Here is a 21362-nt window from a genome sequence, read left to right as displayed (position 1 = left end):
TATTTAATATTAAAAATATTTTAATTTAGTTTTTTGATTTGATTTGTCTCTTGATATCTGAAACTATTGGAAACAGCAGTTCTTTGATCTTAAAAATAGTGATAATTCATATGCAAAGACACTAATACTTCCTATTGAAGTCTGTGTTCAAAACTATAATAAGTAATTGATTTCATATAAAACTTTTTTTTGTCATCTTTTGTTGAAAGTAAATGTAAGATTTTAATACAAATATTTTAAAAATTATTTTTGTTATTTATATTTTGTTTCCCACAATTGAAAATTAAATTATTGATTACAAATTATTTTATTTTATTTTATTTATATCAGTTGTCGTTAAGATACTAATCTTTCATAAAGTATAGTATCGACAATGTTGTGGTTAAGTGTGTTGTCTGCACTGTTGAGTGCTCTCACCCTAACATCAGCTCAATTCACATATATTTTTGAAGTCCAGGACGAAAACCGGGGACCAAATTCTGAACTTTTTGGTGATTTATCGCAATATAAGTTTATTCCTCCGTCACAATTACCGCGAAGTTCACGACCCGCACGACCGGCACCGGTCGAACCACAACCATCTCAACCAGCGATAGCCAGACGAGAGGATCCGCCTGAAGAACAGCCGGTAAGACGAATTCGTCCATTAAGTAGTGCAGCACAGAGTCCGCGACAATTTGTGGTAAGAGCTCCGCAACAGGACAGTAGACAAGCACTGTTGAGACATGAGTTAAACCAATTACAACCGGCACCGCAAGCATTGCCCATTAATTATCAGGCACAGCCTCAAACTTCAGCTCCGGTAGCACAACCAGCGCCACAAAGTTTCCAACAATTACAACCACACCAAACGGCACACTTGAATCCAGTGCTCAGAACTATAGTCCCGAGAGCACAACAACCGGTGCCATCACTGGAATCTACACCACAGGACCAAAGCTTTGAATTATTACAAAATTTTGTTAGGGCTCAGTCACAACCTGATTCTTCCCGTTCAACTCCAGCTCGTCAGACATTAGCACAAAATCCTCGTTATAATCCTCAACATCAACCACAACCACAACCACAGCCCCGACCCCAGCAACAGGTGAACTCATCACCGAGTGTTTTGTTAGGTTCAGCGCCGTCCGGATTGCCTACTCTTCAGATTTCTAATAAAGATAGTCTTACTGAAGATGACTTACGATTGATTGAGGAACACAATAGGCGAGTTCAGGCATACCTTCATCAGAGACAACAAGAAGCAAATGCAGCAGCGAGAGCACCACAAGCAGGTCCAGCAGCAAGAGCTAGACAAGCACAAGCACCACCAGCACCAGCTCCTGCACCTGTTAGAGCACCGGCCGTAAGTCAAGAAGAGCTTAATCAAAGACTAGCCATTCAAAGAGCTCAACTCGAAGCACATAATGCAGCGCAAGAAAGATCTTTACGAGAAAGAGAATATAGAGAGAGAATTGAAAGGGAAAAACTAATGCAAATGCAAATCTCACAAATGTTAAGACCAGAGACCAGAGCACAGGTAGCACCACAACTACAATCGTTGCCATATCTTAGACCACAATCGGAGGCCAATATTCAGGCAGGCGTTGAGTACGCGCCACAACCTAATGAATTGCGTCAACCGGAAGAAAGACAACCAGAGGTACGTCCGGTTCCGGTTAGTTATAACAACGTTAGAGTTCCTGATAATGCAAGAAGAAGAGCACCACCGACTACACCGGCCCCCAGAAATTATGCGGCGGCCGTTCCCCGTACAACACCAGCACCGCAACAATCAAACAATAATCATAAGCCGGCAAATCTAGGATTGGCTGCTTTACCCGCGGACACTGGTTTGTTTAATAATAAAAAAAATTAATACTAAGTTGACTATTGTAACAAATTGTAAAAATTAATTCAATATTTCAGACGCCGATGGAATTCCTGGTGAAGCCGGAAGAGATTAYCCGACATTAGATACCATTCCTCAAACATCCTTTTCGTGCGCCCGACAGCCACTAAGCGGTAATTATTGACACTATTTTTTCTGCTAATTTCTATATTATTTCATACAATTTATTTTTCTATATATTCTATTATATAATGTGTTTAATTGGCAAATAGGTTATTACGCGGATACGGAGGCCGCCTGTCAGGTCGTCCATTTGTGCCAATTCGGTGGCGTTCAGGACTCGTTTCTGTGTCCAAACGGAACCATTTGGAATCAGGAAAAGTTTTCCTGTCAGTGGTGGTATGAGGTATGCATTTCTAACTTTTTTTTACATTTATTTTATATTAAATTTAATTTTTCAAAAATTATTTATAATATTACTCAAATAAAACGAATTTATTATTAGTCATAATTTATAATCATATTATAAAAATAATTTTTGAAAACAGAGAGATTAATATCATTATAATAATTATATAAATGTGATTGAATTCAATTACTAGAATTAATTATAATTTTATTAATATTGTTATTGCCATTGTATTAATTTATATTATTATTATAAAACTATAACAGGTATTCAATACTAAAGTTGTTTTACATTATTATTATTATCCCAATAACAGGTCAGTTGTGCGAATGCCCCGCGATTTTATGCCCTCAACCAAGACTTGTATAAATTGCCCGAAAAGGACGACAAACTCGATAATAATAACACAAACAATAAGAAATAATTATTTAAATAATTTCAATCATTTCTATTATTAATTTGTAATTATATTAATACATTTTGAACTGAATATCATACATAAACATAGAGTATATATATATACATACATAAAGATACTGTATAATACTTAAACTTAATATTCATAATTAATTATAATAAATAAAACAAATATTAATAATATAATTGTTTACCATTACTTAATTGCCATATTATTGCACTAGAATTACATTTATTGTTATTTTCAATTTGTTTTTATACAGTATATAAAAAATATAATTATTATTATATTTACTAAACATCTATTGTGAAAGTGAATCAATGCATAAAAATTCATTTCTCATTGTAATATTAGTAATATTATTATTATGTATAATCATTATAATTATAAATATTATAAATAATAATAATTTTATTATTATAATTTTATGACATACCATTTAAAAACATTTGTTTTTATGACTAATAATTTGTTTTTACTGTTTTGTTATATGTTTTCATAGGATTTATATTATTATATGATATGAATATTATATTTAAATTATTTCTAGTTAATAACATTACTTTTATTAAATATATATTTGATATATTTTAATTTGTTTGCAAATATAATTTAATGATAAAATTATTTTAAAATATTTGTACATGTAAAATAACGTCAATTCAGATGCAGTAAAAAATTACATTAAATTTTTAGTAATTTTTTTCAAATTATTTTTATTCAATGTATAATTTAAAATTAATTAAATAAATAATGTTTTTTCTAGAAAATATTTTATTTTTTTATTTAGWAAAAGAGCATATTATTTAGTAATAAAATAAAAATTGCATTATTTAAATATTATTCACGTTTTGTGTTTAAATATAAATTAGAAAAATATTTAAGCGACAAAATATATTATTTATTTGATAGTAAATTATGTTTAGTTATATGTTTTCTGCTAAAACAATGTGCCATTAAATATCATTGATGTGATTGTAATGATCTTAAGATGTATTAATTAAGCACTAAATTTTTGGCATATTATATAGTTTTTAATAATATATTAAAGGCACTACATTTAATTTACTTAATTTATTACAATTTATATTAAAAAAACAATTTTTATTAATCTTCAAGTTTTTTATATCACTATAATTTAGGATTTAAATTAACTATTTAATTTGCTAAAAGTTTTCATGTAATTATTTATTTTATTATTATTTCGTTACAATAAATATATCAACGAAAGCCTTCAAATATTTACAGCGAATATTTAATTAAAATAATTAACTTTCTTTAAGTTAATTGTTTGCATAGTTTGTTGTTTTATATTGTAGTGAAAAACCTTATCTATCAAAACAAAATACAATCAAATGATTGCTATTATAAACTGTTGAGTTTTTTTCAGTTGGATTTATACCAAAATATTTGTACAGATTGTGAAATGTTTAATCAAATTATTCAATTAACATCAATTATATGCTAGTAGTATCAGATAAACATGTTTAATCATTTATAATTTAATTTTCCAAACAAATACGTGATATTTTGATATTTTTGATATTAAAATTAATTTCAAAAGATGATGTATTTCACTAAAATAATTAAAATACTATTTTTAATAGTAATCCTCTTTGTAATATAATTTAAAATATTTAAAAATATATATTGTTGCCAGCACCATTTGTATCATCAAGGACATTCAATAAAGTCAGTGTATTAACATAAATTTTGTTATATTATCTTAATTTATAAACCATTGAATGTGTTAATTCAAATTGAATATTTTATTAAATTTTGATTACTGTAGACATTTGGAAATATAGTATAATATTTTAGCATATTTATTTTGATATTAATTATATATTTTTATGGATTTATATTATAGTTTTAAATGAGTTATTAAGTATTTTAATAAATAAAATTAATGTTTTTTCGTACAAAATGTAAAACATATTTTTAAATACATTACAAATAAATAAATATTAATGAAAACAAATGAACAAAATTTGAAAGAAATATCTAAAAATAATGATAATAAATAATATATTGAAGTTTCATAAAATTAAATTTAAAAAATTCAAAATAACTTTTTTAGAAATAGCAAAAATAGAAATATTTGTTAAAGAAACTCGACTAACAATATTTATGTAGTTTTAAATAAGTTATAAAGTGTTTCAATAAATAAATAAAATTAATGTTAAAACATTATATATTAATAAATATTAATAAAAACAAATGAAAAATAGTTATAAATATCTAAAAAATATTGAGAAAACAATTATTTTTTTGAAAAGTGAAATAAAAACAAATGTTTGCGATTAAAGAAATTGACGATAAGTTAAACACTAGTCGAACGACGTTTAAGTTCGGGAACCGATGACTTTGTTGTCTTTGGTTGACTTGAGATGCTATTGGGATCAGATGTGGTCATTGAAGACACTTTCATATTCCACTGAAGATTTGAGTCAATACGTCCAATCATATTACTGTTTGATGTCGACTATACAGTAGTTGTCATTTAGAAACAATTGTTTTGTTAATAATATTACAAAAATATTTGTAAAATGCAAACAAACCTCAATTCGTTTTAGATTTTTCTCTTGAGGTTTTGGGGTTTTAAACCATCGATTGTATATATATAAGGAAATAATTGTAATAATAATGACTCCAAATATGATAACAATCATCAAAATCAAACTCAAAGCAAGAATAATGTTAGTGTTGTCCGGTGTAGTCGTAGTGTTGTCTTCATTGCTATCAAAACAATGAGAAGCAATGGACTGGAGATTACTTTCGGAGCACTAAAAGAGCAATAAATTGAATTGAATTACAATTTATTAATCAATATATTACTGACCGAAGTATTTAGTTGTTGTTTGCCATCAATTGTACAGAATTTTGGTTTTCCCGACACATTGAATACCAATAGATATTGTCTGATATCATTGAAGTCAGTCATACCATTGATAATCATATCTGAATTATTCATGTTTTTCAAGTCTTCAATAAATGTTGGAACTAAACAGTTCTTACATTCTTCGTAATTCATATTTCGTAAATCATAGAATTTATGACTTTTATTCATTTGATTATAAATCAAAACTTTTCCCGCATTACTCCCATTCAAACTAGTATTAAATATAAAACTATTGTATGGATCGATATGAATGCTATCATTAGTTGGTTTATATTGATCACAACTTTCAGCTGAATTTCTTTTAAACTTTTTAAATGTATTTTTAATACACAGAAAACATTTTAATATGCAGTCATTTGTCGTCGATTTCTAATTAAATAAATAACATTTATATAGTCGTTAAATATCTATACATTTTGTTAAAAAATAAATTATAGTGTTTTCATACATTTGTTACAACACTGCAATCATAATTGTTAATATTACTATTTTTTACTTCAACCACAGCTGTAAATCTAATGATTGCATTTGAATCCAATTCATTGATAATATTTGTATTGAATTCAATTGTATTGTTATTCAATACAAATTCCCACTCTTTATGCTTGTTATACATCATTAGCCGATTATTGTCGAGATTTCTATAAACACCAACGCCTTCATATGTACCGTTAGATCCAAATAATTGACACTCATTTCTATCATTACTGACACTCAAAACAAATAGTGATATTAAAAGACAAATGTAGTAAAAGCTAACTGAACTCATTGTCATCTGAAATGTAAATCAATAGAAATAAATGAATATTTTTCTATTAATATTTAAACCAATCATTTATCGCGCGCTTATAATAATTAAAAAATATTAACAATTAACAGATTAGTAATTTATATTTTGTATTGTATTATACTGTATGATATATAAGACAAAAAATAACTAATAAATAAAGTTTTATATAATTTTATGAACAAAATATATAAAAATGTTAGCAATTAATATTTTTTTGATAAATATATTAGTTTTATAAAATTATATTTTTTACTTACCGGTTATTCAAACTTTGCGCTTAATTAATGAGATAACTATTATTGAACCTTTGGATGTCCTATTAGACCAGCCATTGTCAGCCAGGTCTCCAAATTTATTGATGTTTTAATGGGAACGTCGATAATATACATAATAATAATTAAATTAACATATTTATAATTATAATTATCAAATACAGTATAAACTAAGTTAAACAATATATTTTAATATTACAAAATAATACAAAATTAAAGATAATATGAAATATAATTACTAATTATTAATTAGTTATCTAATAATCAAATTACTTAAATTTAATAGACAAAGTTTAAACATATATAATATAAACACAATGACATACTGTATAACATATTACTTACTATATATACATTGAATTATATMAATTTTGATCATCACTTTAATAAAGTAAATTCAATGTATTTTTTATAAACAGTATTAATAAGTATTAATATAAAAAATAAAGAAATATTAATTGAATTGTTATAAAAATTTATGGATTAAATGTTTGCGATAAACAAATTGATAACAAATTATTTAATTTTTTTGGTTTTATTTTTTACGATTTAAAACAACAGATGAGACAAATGTTTGATTTGATATTAATTTGAATGAATTRACAGATGGTTTAAGTGTATGACTTGTTGTCAATCAATTGAATCGGTTTAGGTTTGGATCAGTTTATTGTTTTGATTGTCATTCAATCGATTGGTTGAAGTTTTGGACTTTTTGATTGTTGTTTCAATAAAGCGATTATAAAAACAACACAAAAAAGTAAATATAAATATTATAATTTTTAACACATTTGTAATCAAAACAATCATATTATTAATTATTATTAATTATTATTAATTATTATTAATTATTATTAATTATTATTAATTATTATTAATTATTATTAATTATTATTAATTATTATTAATTATTATTAATTATTATTAATTATTATTAATTATTATTAATTATTATTAATTATTAAAACAATGATAAGCAATGGGCCGGAGATTACTTTCTAACCAATAAAAACAATTGAATTTCATTAATATATTAATCAATATATTATTAACCGAAGTATTAAGTTATTGTTTGTCACCAATTGTACAGAATTTTGGTTTTCCCGACACATTGAATACCAATAGATATATATATATTGTTTGATATGATTGAAATCAAGTCATACTGTATCTGAAGTATTCATGTTTTTTAAATAATGAATAAATGTTTGAACTGAATATTCAACACAATCTTTGTATTTCATAATATAATATAAAATTTGTGACTTTTATTTATTTGATTAAATATTATAATCTTTTGGTTACTTGTATTCAATACAAAGCTATTGTATTGATTCATATGAATCGGTTATAAAACCGTTTTATTTTTGTAATATATTCTTTAATATCTCTTTTAAACTATTTCTTCAAACCTTTTTTTTATACCGAAAATATTATAAACTATAGATATTTTCCATAGATTTCTAATTAAATATATATAACATTTATTTATACGATAAATATCTGTTATATATAATAATACATTCTTTTAAAATATAAATTCAATTTTTCTGTTTTCTTACATTAGATACAACACTGCAATCAAAAGAGAATCGGTTTCTTTAAATTACACAAAGCTTTAAATCTAATGATAACATTGGACTCCAATTCCTTAATAGTGTTATTCAATACAAATTCCCACTCTTTATGCTTGTTATACATAATTAGCTGATTATTGTCGATATCTCTGTAAACACCAATGCCTTCATAAGTATCGTTGAATMCAAATAATTGACACTYATTTCTATCTGTACTGACACTYAATATTAGTGAAAGACAAAGMGGTGGTCACACGGAAATATGGCCARAATTTACGACAATATTTAGTTTCATAGTTTCACATAATTATTATGAGTATAAATCTGTTTATATAATTATAGTATATATTAGTATTTGGTTATTAAGRATTTTATTTTATRCTTTAGTTTTGCTTAATTTTCAGTAATAATATACTAATTATTATTAGTTTTAGGTTGAAAAACTTATAACTAAATACTATAAAAAAGATTATTATATCATTAATACAAACAGAACAATACTCATAATAATTATGTAAAACTATRAAAYTAATAATTATAACCAAAATTGTGGCCATATTTCCGACGGACCACCGCTTTGTCTTTCACTAGTAGTGATACTAAGAGATAAATGTGGTAAAAGTTAACTGAATTCATTGTCATCTGAAATTAATAGAAATAAATGAATATATTTCCATTAATATTTAAAATTATCATTTGGCGAGCGCTTATAATAATTAAAAAACTATAACATATTTATAATTTGTTTTGTAATGCTTTAATATCTAATRATAATATGTATAATATTCATAAAAAAATTATATATTAARATATTAGAATTATTTAAAATATTGTATTAATTTTATTAAGAAAATTAGGATTTAAAAAAATTATATTAATACTTAATTTCAACATATAGTATTATTATATATTATTTACAATATTACAATATATCTATTTATAAAAATATCTGTAAAAATAAACTATTTTATTAAAATGCAAACTCATCAATAAAACAATAAAAAGGTTACAAATAGTGGACAATTTTTTATGAAATTAATTTATTAAATACAGGAAACAATCGGTTAAATAATGTGTCGCACAATCATCTCATCATGACTTTTGTAAATACAGTCTATTTAATAGACTTATAAAATATTTACATTTTTAGTTGAAAATAACTATTTGAATGAAAGTGAAGTAAAAGGTAACACATTTTTGACAAACAAAATGAGTTATCATTATCTCTATATATTAATATTAAAACTTATACTTTTAGTAAGTGTAATGTTAATTGATATAACAATTTGTCAAAATCCAAGTAAATCTACTCAACAATGGCCACCAAAATCAGTTGAAAGTGAGTTTATGGACACCGATAGGGATAACATTCGTGGCATTGGAGGCAAAGATTATCCCATCTATAGCTCGATTCCCAGGACATCGTTTACATGCAGTGGACAGTTGTCTGGTTTGATAAAAACAATTGCTCTTAATATTTGCACTAAAGCTTAACAAATTGATCTCTTGAAAGGATTTTACGCCGATATGGAGACCGAGTGTCAAGTGTTTCATCTGTGCGTAAACAACATGAAGACATCGTTCATGTGCGGCAACGGAACCATCTTTAACCAGAAGCTGTTTACTTGCAATTGGTGGTAATATACAGTATTTATAACATATTTTATAGTATAATCATTAATCACTTAATTGATTCATTAGGTATAACACAACATGCAGTGATTCACGAAAGTATTATTCTCTTAACTCTAATTTATATAAACAAAATGTTAAAACAAATGACACGACCGATGATAATGAAGATACGGTTAATGATGAAGAAGAAGATAATGATTTGCCAAACAATAAGAGTCCTCCACCCAAACCATTGCCGCTAAAAGTGACGATATTTACTACAAAAGCACCGCAAAAGCAATTTCTGGTTAACAGAGACAGTCCGGTGCTATTGACCAGACCTGTGGTCAAACAAAATGTTGAACCGGTTGTTGTCACACAACAAATAGTTGACGAACCACTCGATGATTATGAAGAACAACCACCAGATGATTATCAATAAATTAATTAATCTTTTTTTTGGTATAAATTAATATTTTATAATGTTTTTAATTTCTAATTATATATAATTAATCCAATTTAATAATAAAAATAATTTTTTAATTAAACTTTTATGATTTAAAATATTTAATTAAAATTTTATATATTATAAATATAAGATATTTTGCTAATGATTTGATATATTTAAATAAAACATAAAAATTTTGCAATGCATTGTTTTTATATCTGAGTTCAAAAATATAATATTTATATTGTATTAGCATTTGATTAAATTGTTAAATACAATATAATGAGTCTCTAAAGTCTTTAAAGATTATAAATAGAGGTTTATCTTAATATCAGACCCGCATTAGTCTCTCGACTCATCATTTATTTGTATATCTAGTAAACCATATTTTACATATAAAACTGACCAATAATGGCAATGTTATATACAATTTTATACTGTATTATTTTATATTTGATTTATTTTTTATTTAATTATAATGTTAATCAAATAATTGCATCCAACCACTTAAAAGAGGTTGCAATTATCAAGTTATCAATTATACAAGTAACTAAAAAATGACAAATTTTAAATATATTGTGCATAAAATTGTCTATAACTTTGCCATTATTTATCATTTTAATCTATGAAATATGGTTTACTAGATATTCAATATAAATCACTAATCGAGAGTCTGATGTGGGGATGATTTTAAGATATCGTATATAAATAGATGAGTTTGTTTTTGAAGAGTTTGTATAATAGATGACAACATTGTATATTACTTGCGTATATATCGACTTAAATAAAATAAATTTTATCAAATTTAATTGTTATAAATTGTTAAAGTAAACAATATTTCAATTACTGTTAAAAAAACATTTATGTACTAATTATTAMAGCAAATAAAATTAATTATATACCRGTATAAAACACGTGTATACTTTTTATTATCATTAATATTTTATTTCAATAAACTTAGATTATTTTCATTTAGATAATTTAATTTTAGTAGCATAATTAGGTATACTAGCAATATATTAATAAAATTTAAAAATCTTTAAAAATTGTACTCATATTTTAGAAGTTAGAAACTTAAATAATTGAATAAAAAATGTACACTTTAGTCAATTATATATATATATATATATATAATCATACCACATCTAAATAACAACAAAATAATAATATAAAGTAAAATTATTGATAAAATTCAATTATTTTAGCATTAGATGTGAATTATGTCGTTGTTATTGTCGGTGTGGGTCTTATAAATGGTTGAGTCAATTGTTGTTGGGTTTGTTCAGTTGGATTGGCATATATTTGATTACAATAAGCCGTCCCATTACTAACATTCCTTACAGATAATTGTGTCGGATATGAATCATAGGTAGGATTTATTAATGTTACAGATGTTGGTGTACTTATTTGACTAATTGGATGATTAATTGGCACCATTGGTAAAGACTGTATGTCAGATTGGTTTGCAATGTTATGTTGACCCAGGTCATGTATTGAAATTTGATAATTATTTAGTTTGTTTAAAATTATTAGTTCTCGGATATAAACTGCTGCTAATGATCCCGAAATAATATACAGTACAGCTATTATTATTATTAACCAATGAAATATAAAACCGGCAATCAAACAGACCAGTCCGGCCAATATAATTAGTATACTATAACCAACTGTTCCGCCAACTGACTGATGATAAATACACCAAATGCCCAATAATATCATCACTGAAAAGTCAATACCAATTACTAGAGTTCCCGTTTGATATTTCTCCTGTTTCAATATTTAATTAATAATTTATGTTAAACACTAGAAAATTATTTTTCAGAAAATAATAATAAATATAAAATGTATTAATAAATTTKTTAAATTAAATGAATACTTAAAATATACTGTTGTATTAAAAGTAGCAAAATTATGACACATATACACAAAACTTACAAAATAAGATCTGCTATACATATGAATAATGAAATGTTCATATCTTAGACTTATTACTAATAGAGAAGTTGTCATAATTGTTATAATAAGTGATAAAACACTAAATGTATATAAAGTTAATCGAAAACAATTAGATTGATAAACCATTTTTAATAATTGAGTTTACATTTAAAAATAATTTTTTCATTTAAAAAATGATTTCAAAACCAATTAAATTTGTCAAATTTCACTATTTGTTTGAAATTTTTATGATGATATGTACTGTAGTGTACATACAGTATAATTGCACGCAAACCAAAAATCTAAAATTTTTTATCAACAATGATTTGATTGTAATAAAATTTTGATTTTATGTAATTTGTTTTATTATTGTCGATAATTAACATTACGATATACTTTATAAAGTATAATATAATGCACTTATATTTAGAGATAGGCAAATAGAAATTTCTAATAAATTTATCTGAGAAAATTTCTAGTAAATTTTTCAGAAATAAATTTCTATAGATGTATTATTATGCACTTTGTAGTTGTTTTCACACATATTAAATAATTTAAGTAAAAAACTTACTTTAAATTGAAAACACTTAATATCACAAAACTAGTGAATTGGTGTACGATATCGATATCGTTTCGGTGGCTMACAGCACACCATCATCAGCACTAATGCACTGTCTTATAGTCATTGAGACCAACAGTGCTGTAAACAATACGAGAGGTTCGGACGGGGAGTGACACCCGAGATGTGTGGAAATTGTTTATATAATTTGTATTTTTTAATATTGAAATTTTATAATTTAAACAATTATATGATAAACAAATTAAATTAGCAGTAATAACTATACCCACAGAACCTATAAAAAATACAAATTATATAAACAATTTCCACACATCTCGGGTGTCACTCCCCGTCCGAACCTCTCGTATTGTTTACAGCACTGTTGGTCTCAATGACTATAAGACAGTGCATTAGTGCTGATGATGGTGTGCTGTKAGCCACCGAAACGATATCGATATCGTACACCAATTCACTAGTTTTGTGATATTAAGTGTTTTCAATTTAAAGTAAGTTTTTTACTTAAATTATTTAATTTCTATAGAGATTTTACTATATTGTTATACTAACTCTAGTCTAACATATCTAACTATTGTAATACTATATTAATATAATCCTGGTTTAGTGTACACTATACTACTATACAAATAGGATTCCTACTGTATATATAAAATTAATATAATTATCTAATTATAATTATATATTTTTGGAAAACTATTTATCATTCAAATATATTTTCAGTTTTCAGTAATTAAATAGATTAATTTTTTACTTTAAATATTAATTAAAATACTACTATTATTATTATTATTATTATCTAGATTTACTTGTAATTATGATGTATTTTTACAATCTAACAAATATTGAGATAACAAAATGAACATGGTRATCACATAGATCACCATGTTCATTTTGTTATCTCAATATTTTATCACATAGATAGAAATTTCTTTTAGATACTTTCTAGAAATCTCTTTATTAATTTCAATTKTTTATCAACTCTACTTGCATTGTTTTTTACGTTATATAAATTGTAATTATAATAATATATATTATAAATATGGTATATTTATTTCACAAGAGATAATATAGTACTACTGTATAGTAATTCAGTGTATATTATGATATATAAATAATATACCTTATGTTAGTTTATAATTTATTAAACTTACCGGTAGTTCATATTTTTTATTAATTTAAATTTAAAATACTAACAATAATTGATGAATAATGTGTGATTTTTCTCTAAACTACTGTTTATGATAGTTGCTTATRCAGTATATTGTGAAAAAATATGTTAATATTTGAGTAATTGATAAAATTATGAGTAATAATTGATGAATTAAAAATGATAACTCATATAAATAGTTAATTATAAAATAAAATATTGCTATCTCTGTCCTCAACACATAGTTGTCATTTACTTATGTTTGATTTCTTGTATTTTTTCTATAAATATCCGTATAATWAGTGGAAAATTTATTACTGTAATAAAATAAATATCCAATATATTTTGTTAGTAAATTATACCAAATAATTTACTATATTTTATAATTTTACCATTTATTTTGAAAATAATTCTAAAAAAAGATATAAATATAATTTATTATTAAATAAGAAATAACTTTTAGAAACTACAAACTCATTATTAGTCATTAATATCTGTATACCAATAAGTCATCCACAAAAAAACAAATACTATAATATCAGTACTATAGAGTCTAGACATATGTTTTGGTTATCTATTTGCTACGAATTTGAGTTATTTATTTAAAAAAGTTTGTTTTTAACATTTATAATATGATTTGTTAGTAAATTTGTTGAACATTATTAGATCAATAATAACATAATTTACTGAACTGTCTATTTTATATACAGTAGCATAAACTGTATAATAAATTATRTATTATACGGTATTTAAGATTAATAGTAAAAGACAGCTGTCGTATAATGTATGGGATAATATACTTTATTTATTAAAYTATATGTCTACTATAATAGGTATTATATTTTTTAATATTATTATATAAATTAAATTAGAAAAATAATTTTTAACTCAAGACTAAAGTGAATCAATTATAATAGTTTTGAAAATTTGAAAATATTCTATTAATATAATAATATAATTATTAAATAAATATCAAAGATGTCTCTAATAGTTTTATGTTATTAATATGATTATATAGTATTAATGCATGTATTAGCAAATGTATGTACAGTATTAGAAACTTGTATTTAATTTAGTTTTATAACATAATTACATTAGTCTTAAATATTATTTAGTTTAATAAAATTATTATATTATTAAATAGTAACCTTAATTTAGTAAACTAGAATTAATAAATATTGACATTAGTATAGTTTTATCTAATATTATAAATAACAATTGTTTCAAAACTTTATATAGTATTTATTTAAAAAATCAAATATTATACATTACAATAATAACAATTAAATAAATTAGTTAAGAATTTATGATAAAATTGTATTTTTTATAATATTAAAATAAATAAATATATTTTTTTTACAAAATGTATCATGATTAGTTTGCATCTATTTTTGAATTTTATAATAGATGTATAACGGGTCGGGTATTATTGACCCATTAATAGCATATAAAAAATATCTTTTATATTCTAGTCATAGGTATATCGGGTAGCACTTACTTATAGCGCTTATATAGGTTTGGTTAACAGTTATCAAGTCTAGTATTCGGGAACTATATATCGGATCTCACGGAAAGTTCTCTGTAAAAACAGAACACTATTTTCCGCTCAATACACCTATAGGTTTACACTTACTATTACTTTCAATAAGGAACTCAATTGTTAGGTCAGAACTTAACTTTTTATTTACAAATTATAGGGGAATGCCGTAAAAACACGACATTTATTACATAGAGTTTCTATTAATAATTATAATCAATTTAAACATGTTTCAATTATTTAAATAGTATTTTAAATCAACATAATACATTTACATAATATTATTTTAAAGAATCTTTATACAAATACAGTAATAATTAATATATAAATGAACATAATTAACAAATTGTTAGAATTAAATAATCTAGTTATCAGTGTTGTATAAAAAGATATCTTTTTATTAACGCTATAGTGTTAGTGATATCCGTTATATCACAAATGTAATATTCAATAATAATCAAAGTTAAAGTTTAGTTAATATTATAAATATTAAAGTAATATTTAATTATAATGATAATTTGCAATCTAATAAAGATTTTACGCATTTTTAAATTAAATTACGTAATCTGATTTTATTATATTTAGTATATTTTATAAGTTAACTATTTAACATAAAAATAATTAATTATTAAAAGTTTATTGCCTTATTTAATTATTGACTTAAAATGAGTTCAAATTAAATTAATATTTAATAAGCTACCAGCAACATTAATTTTTAATTAACATTTAATAAATCTAGATTGTGTTCAAATTTATAAATCAAAAGATATCAAATGCTTTTGGGCTAATATGTCCAATAATTAATAATCATTTATGTAAAATCTATATGATTTATGTAAATACAAATTAAGTTTGATAATTAATTTTTAAATTAAAATATTATCAATYTATAATATTAATTTAGTAAAATCTCAACTTTTAGATTGCATATTGAATTTCAATAAATAATAATAATAATAAAAACATAATTTTAGTATTTTTGCAATAATTTTTTTAAATTATTATAGTTATAACATGAAAACAATGTCAGTAAATGAATAAATGTTAATAAAGTTTTATATTTATATTAGTTAATTTTATTATAYAGTATTAAATTTTAATATAATAGTATAGAATTACAAAATCATTAATAGTTTTTAAAATTTAAAATATAAAAAATGCATTAATTATAGTATTTGTTTACTATTTTATGTTTGCGATAGAGTTTTCACTTAATATTATCACTTAAAACAAGTGATAATCAAAACTGATTGACACTGCATTTGACACTATTATAAATCATCATTAAATACAGTGCATAATAATATCACGTAAACGTTTGAATTATAATTTATTTGTTAGATATTAACTCTTAAATATACGTTCAATTTTTTGTTAATATACTGTACAGTGTATATACATATATATATTTTTGTTAATTTTATACCAAAAGCCATTAAAAATATTTTAAATTGTTGTTTATTTTTTCTTAATTTATTCTTTGATAAATTAGATGTTTTTATCACATCTAATCAAATTTTCTTATATAATCCAATGTTAGGATTGATATGATAACTGTAAATTAAATTAAACAAATATATCACTGGGAATTTACTATAAGTTTCCCAATAAAATTTGCCAAAACCCAATATTATCATTTTGCGCAACCATTGTATTTTTATAAAAAACAAATTAATAAACTCTTGAAAATGAAACTTATAACAAATGTGCAAATAATAATAATAATAATAATTTATATTTTGAAACATTAAATAATTTTTACAATATATATATTTAATGAAAACATTATTACACAATTCATTTAATTAATACAAACAAATCTAATTTTATTGAACAYATAATGTTATAGATTTATGGAAATGTATTATATATTATATTATATGTTCAATATTTTTGACATTTTTATTATCACAATTTTATTTTGTTTTCAAGGCATGGCACCAATTAAAAGGCTAAACTTAATGAAAATCTAAATATTATAATATTATTATATAAAAAGTATTATAKTGCTGTTTTAATCAAATTAATTTGTAATTAACATTTTATTGTAATAATAATCTAATAATATCTGTAATAATGGGTATATTTAAACACATGCTTAATATATTTTTTAAATATTAATTATTGTCTAAAATTTTGATTACAACAACAACAACAAAATAATATAATAATTTAGCCGTAATCCTAACATTAATTATGAGATACATAAGGGTAACAAAATAACAAAAATAAAAATAATAACACTTAATTACCTCAATTATTAATTGTTTTTTATAATCTCATCTAAACATCAAAAATAAGAAAAAATTTATTTTTTTGCAAATTTGGTAGAAAAAAATCAGTGTTTGCGGCGATTCATTGTTTTGTGTGAAAAAATTAATGAAACTAAACAACAAATTTTATGTCATATACAAAATCATTGCAAAACCGATACAAATATCAATAAATCAATATTAAACTAATAGGAAATATCTGAAAAACATTAAACTATCAAATTGTGTGCTCAAAGGGATCTCCCGATAGCATTAGCAGTGAATGTTTAAATGTAAATCAAAAATTATAATTATTTTTTAAAAATCACTTAATGGCAATATTTTTATTTAAATATTTATTTTATAGAAACATTTTCTATTTAAAAAATATTTATACTATACTACTATATTATTAATATATTAAAACTGTATTTTTATTGTGTTATGTTAACAAAAATATTTTCCTCAATATTGAAAATTTATTGAATAATTAATGCTGTGTTAAAAGTGTAACTTTATATAACAATTTATAGCTTTAATTTGTTTTGTTTTTTGAAAAATAATAAAAATAATAAATTATTATTTATTTGTTTATTTACTACCAATAATYATGAGTGCATAAAAATTATTGTTGATTAATTTACATTAACTAAAATACTATTTCCCTAATTTGTGGTTTAATTTTACTTTTTAAATCAATATATTTATTAAAGTATTCTTAAATTACAAGTTTTCAAAATTTTTATTAAAATATGTTTAAAATACAAAATAAAACAATTATTTAAAATTGTTTTAAATATTATAGCCAAACATTATTATTATTAAATGTATATAAAATTTAAACTATTCATAATTTATTATAGATAGATATACTTTAAATATATAATATTTTCGAATTTTAAATAAATGCACTAAAATATTATTATTAATATTAAAAATTTTATTTAAATCATTAGGTAACTGATAAATAGATAATATACTATATTAAATAAAAAAAACTGTTAATATTTTATTAAGAAAATTGTTATTTATTTATTATCTTAAACGCTATCAAACGCTGAACGGATCTTTATTTTATAATCGCATATAATTATTATGCCTATTAAAATCAAATTTTATGTGTAATGTATGATTATATTATCAATTGTCTAATTTTAACTGCATATTATTTACTATTTTATAATATAAATGCAAATTAAAGACATTTATAAAACTTAATAATCTAATTATTAAGTAATTTATTATGATATTTTTAATCAATTATTGAAAATTAAATAATTTGAAAAATATTGATTTATTGGTTTATAAGCAAAGCACTTATTAAATGGGAGTGTTTACAATTTATATAACTATATTATTTATTTGTTAATTATATAAAATTTGCCAATTTTTAATTTTTAAAATATAAATTACAAATATTAAAGTTTATTATTATTAAGATATAAAAGTTTCTTTAGAGTCAAATAATATATAAACTATTTTACTTTAATCCAATTTTTAAAATTAATTTTCTTAAGATAGATTTAGTAGCATTTTATATTTTAAACATATTAGACATAGAATTTTATAAATATAATATTTATATGTAAAAGTTAGTTAACATATCATGCATGATATCTGATTAATTGCTAATATTTTATTAATAAAACTATTAATAGAAAAAATATTATATTTTCTAATAAATTAAGTATTACTTATTACAGTAAATTAATTTACACGCAAAAACTAACTTATCATATATACAAATATGACATTTAAATGAATAAATTGTGTTTTCTGTGTGATTAAAATAAATACTAAAAATGTTTGATATGATTGAGTTAATGACATCACACGCTCACTGAATAACTAATTATTTGACACAAAATTATTTTGTGCACAATATTTAATCAACACATTTAGTTACTAATTTAAATCATCATATGTTATATACAGTTATTAATTTTTTAAAAGTTGCTCCAATTGATTATCAAACAATATTTTTATACTAAATGTGTGTAATTTTAGATTTATTTTCTTTTCATAAAAACATTATTTTTATCAAATACATACATAGGCTATGCAATGAATTTATTGTGTAATTTCCTAATAAAAAAAATGTCTTATCATTATTATTATCGTTAATTAAAAAACTACACAATTTTTTATATAATTAGAAATTGCGGTTTATATTTATAAATTAAATATTTTATTAGTATTATTTTAGTGATGAACTACATATGCCCACACATACTGTATATACCGATGCACTGATTGACTATACTGTACTGTATATTATATAATTCAAATAAAATATTTAATGAGATACACATTTATAGTTAAAATTACAGCTWAAATAAAACTATTGTTTTTTATTCAACACAAAATATTTTTTTTACTTAAAATGAGTTTTTTGTGTTTTCTTTTAATTATATTTTAATTAGCAAATAAAAAATATTTTACAAAAATATGTTCACTTTTATGTATATATTTATAGAACATTTAAATACAAAAATAAAATTTAAATGTAATTAATTAAAACAAATAGATTTTAAATCCATGAAATTTAAGTGACTAACAAAACATTAATCAAACACTTAAAATATACATTAATTATATTTGTTAATTAAGTACTATTTAATAGTCTACTAATTTATAAACTTATGTAAAACACGGAAGCTTTAAAAAATTAAAGAGTGAAATATGCCATAAGTTTGAATTTTTGTTACTAAAACTACATTAATAAAGTTATATTATAATAAAGTCTAAAATATTATTTGAAACATTTTATTATTTAAGTTAAACTTAAAACAATTTATTTGTCATAAATTTTAAAATTTTATAGCTTTAGTAGAAAATGAGAAACACTTTTATGAGTTAAAAGACTTTATTATATCAATTTGTAAAATAAATGATTTTTAATATTTTACTATCTTTTATTTTTTATTAATTAGGATTATTATACCAATTTATATAGAGTATATATATACTCTATAATTATATACAACATTTATAAATGTGTAGGAGAGTTGTTTTTAAAAAATAAAAAACAATAATATTAGCAATAATATAACGATTAGTATTACTATTAATAAAATAATAAAATTTTCTTTCATTTACAAATGTTTTTATATGTCTGCAATAATTTCTTATAAAACGATACAAACATATTGTGTAAATTGCTTTGAGGAATATTTTGTGTAATAAAATAGATTATCTCTCAAAATAAAAATAATTAGATCAACAAATTTTAAATGCAAAGTATTTAAAGACAAAAGTAAGGCTTTTATAATGTTTGTAAAATTAGATATTTTATTGTTTATTTCTATAAAAAAAATCATATGCATTAATAATAATATAATAATAATTTATACGCTAACTATTTTTAAATCATTTGTAAAAAAATAAAATTTATATAAAACAAATCAATTTTGTTATTTCTAAATTTGGTATCATTTTATTTCATAAGACATATAAATTTAAATAATTATACATTTACTTTAACCAAATATAAACTATAAAAATTAATTATATATTTTAAAGATTACTATACAATATAATGTATGATATACTAATTTAAACTTATTATAGATTTTAAATATAATATTAAAATAATATGAAATTTATTTTTAATTTGAACGCCTTTATAACAATTAAAATATATGATATGTTATTGT

General features: G+C 22.1%; 2 protein-coding genes across 2 annotated transcripts; one reads left to right on the top strand and one right to left on the bottom strand.

The window, feature by feature from the left end:
• Positions 1-373: 373 nt before the first annotated feature.
• LOC128961213 (uncharacterized) lies at positions 374-2655 on the top strand (the record flags this gene model as incomplete). Its single annotated transcript, XM_054307425.1, has 4 exons — positions 374-1832; positions 1909-2004; positions 2104-2237; positions 2557-2655. Coding segments are annotated over exons 1-4 (1788 nt in total), but the record flags the coding sequence as incomplete, so codon positions are not given.
• Positions 2656-4962: 2307 nt separating this feature from the next.
• Positions 4963-7002, bottom strand: LOC128961326 (uncharacterized). Its single transcript, XM_054307550.1, has 6 exons — positions 6968-7002; positions 6608-6694; positions 6009-6335; positions 5501-5929; positions 5220-5444; positions 4963-5143 (listed from the first exon to the last, which is right to left on the bottom strand). Exons 3-6 carry the CDS (start codon positions 6333-6335, stop codon positions 4982-4984), a joined length of 1143 nt encoding a protein of 380 aa, XP_054163525.1. The 5' UTR covers positions 6608-6694; positions 6968-7002; the 3' UTR covers positions 4963-4981.
• Between the last annotated feature and the right edge of the window lie 14360 nt (positions 7003-21362).

The sequence above is a fragment of the Oppia nitens genome, unplaced genomic scaffold (assembly GCF_028296485.1).
Source record: "Oppia nitens isolate AA-2021 unplaced genomic scaffold, nextdenovo-longstitch-racon4-pilon3 scaffold5_pilon_pilon_pilon, whole genome shotgun sequence".
NCBI lineage: Eukaryota > Metazoa > Arthropoda > Arachnida > Sarcoptiformes > Oppiidae > Oppia > Oppia nitens.
This window is presented reverse-complemented; position numbering and strand designations above follow the sequence as displayed.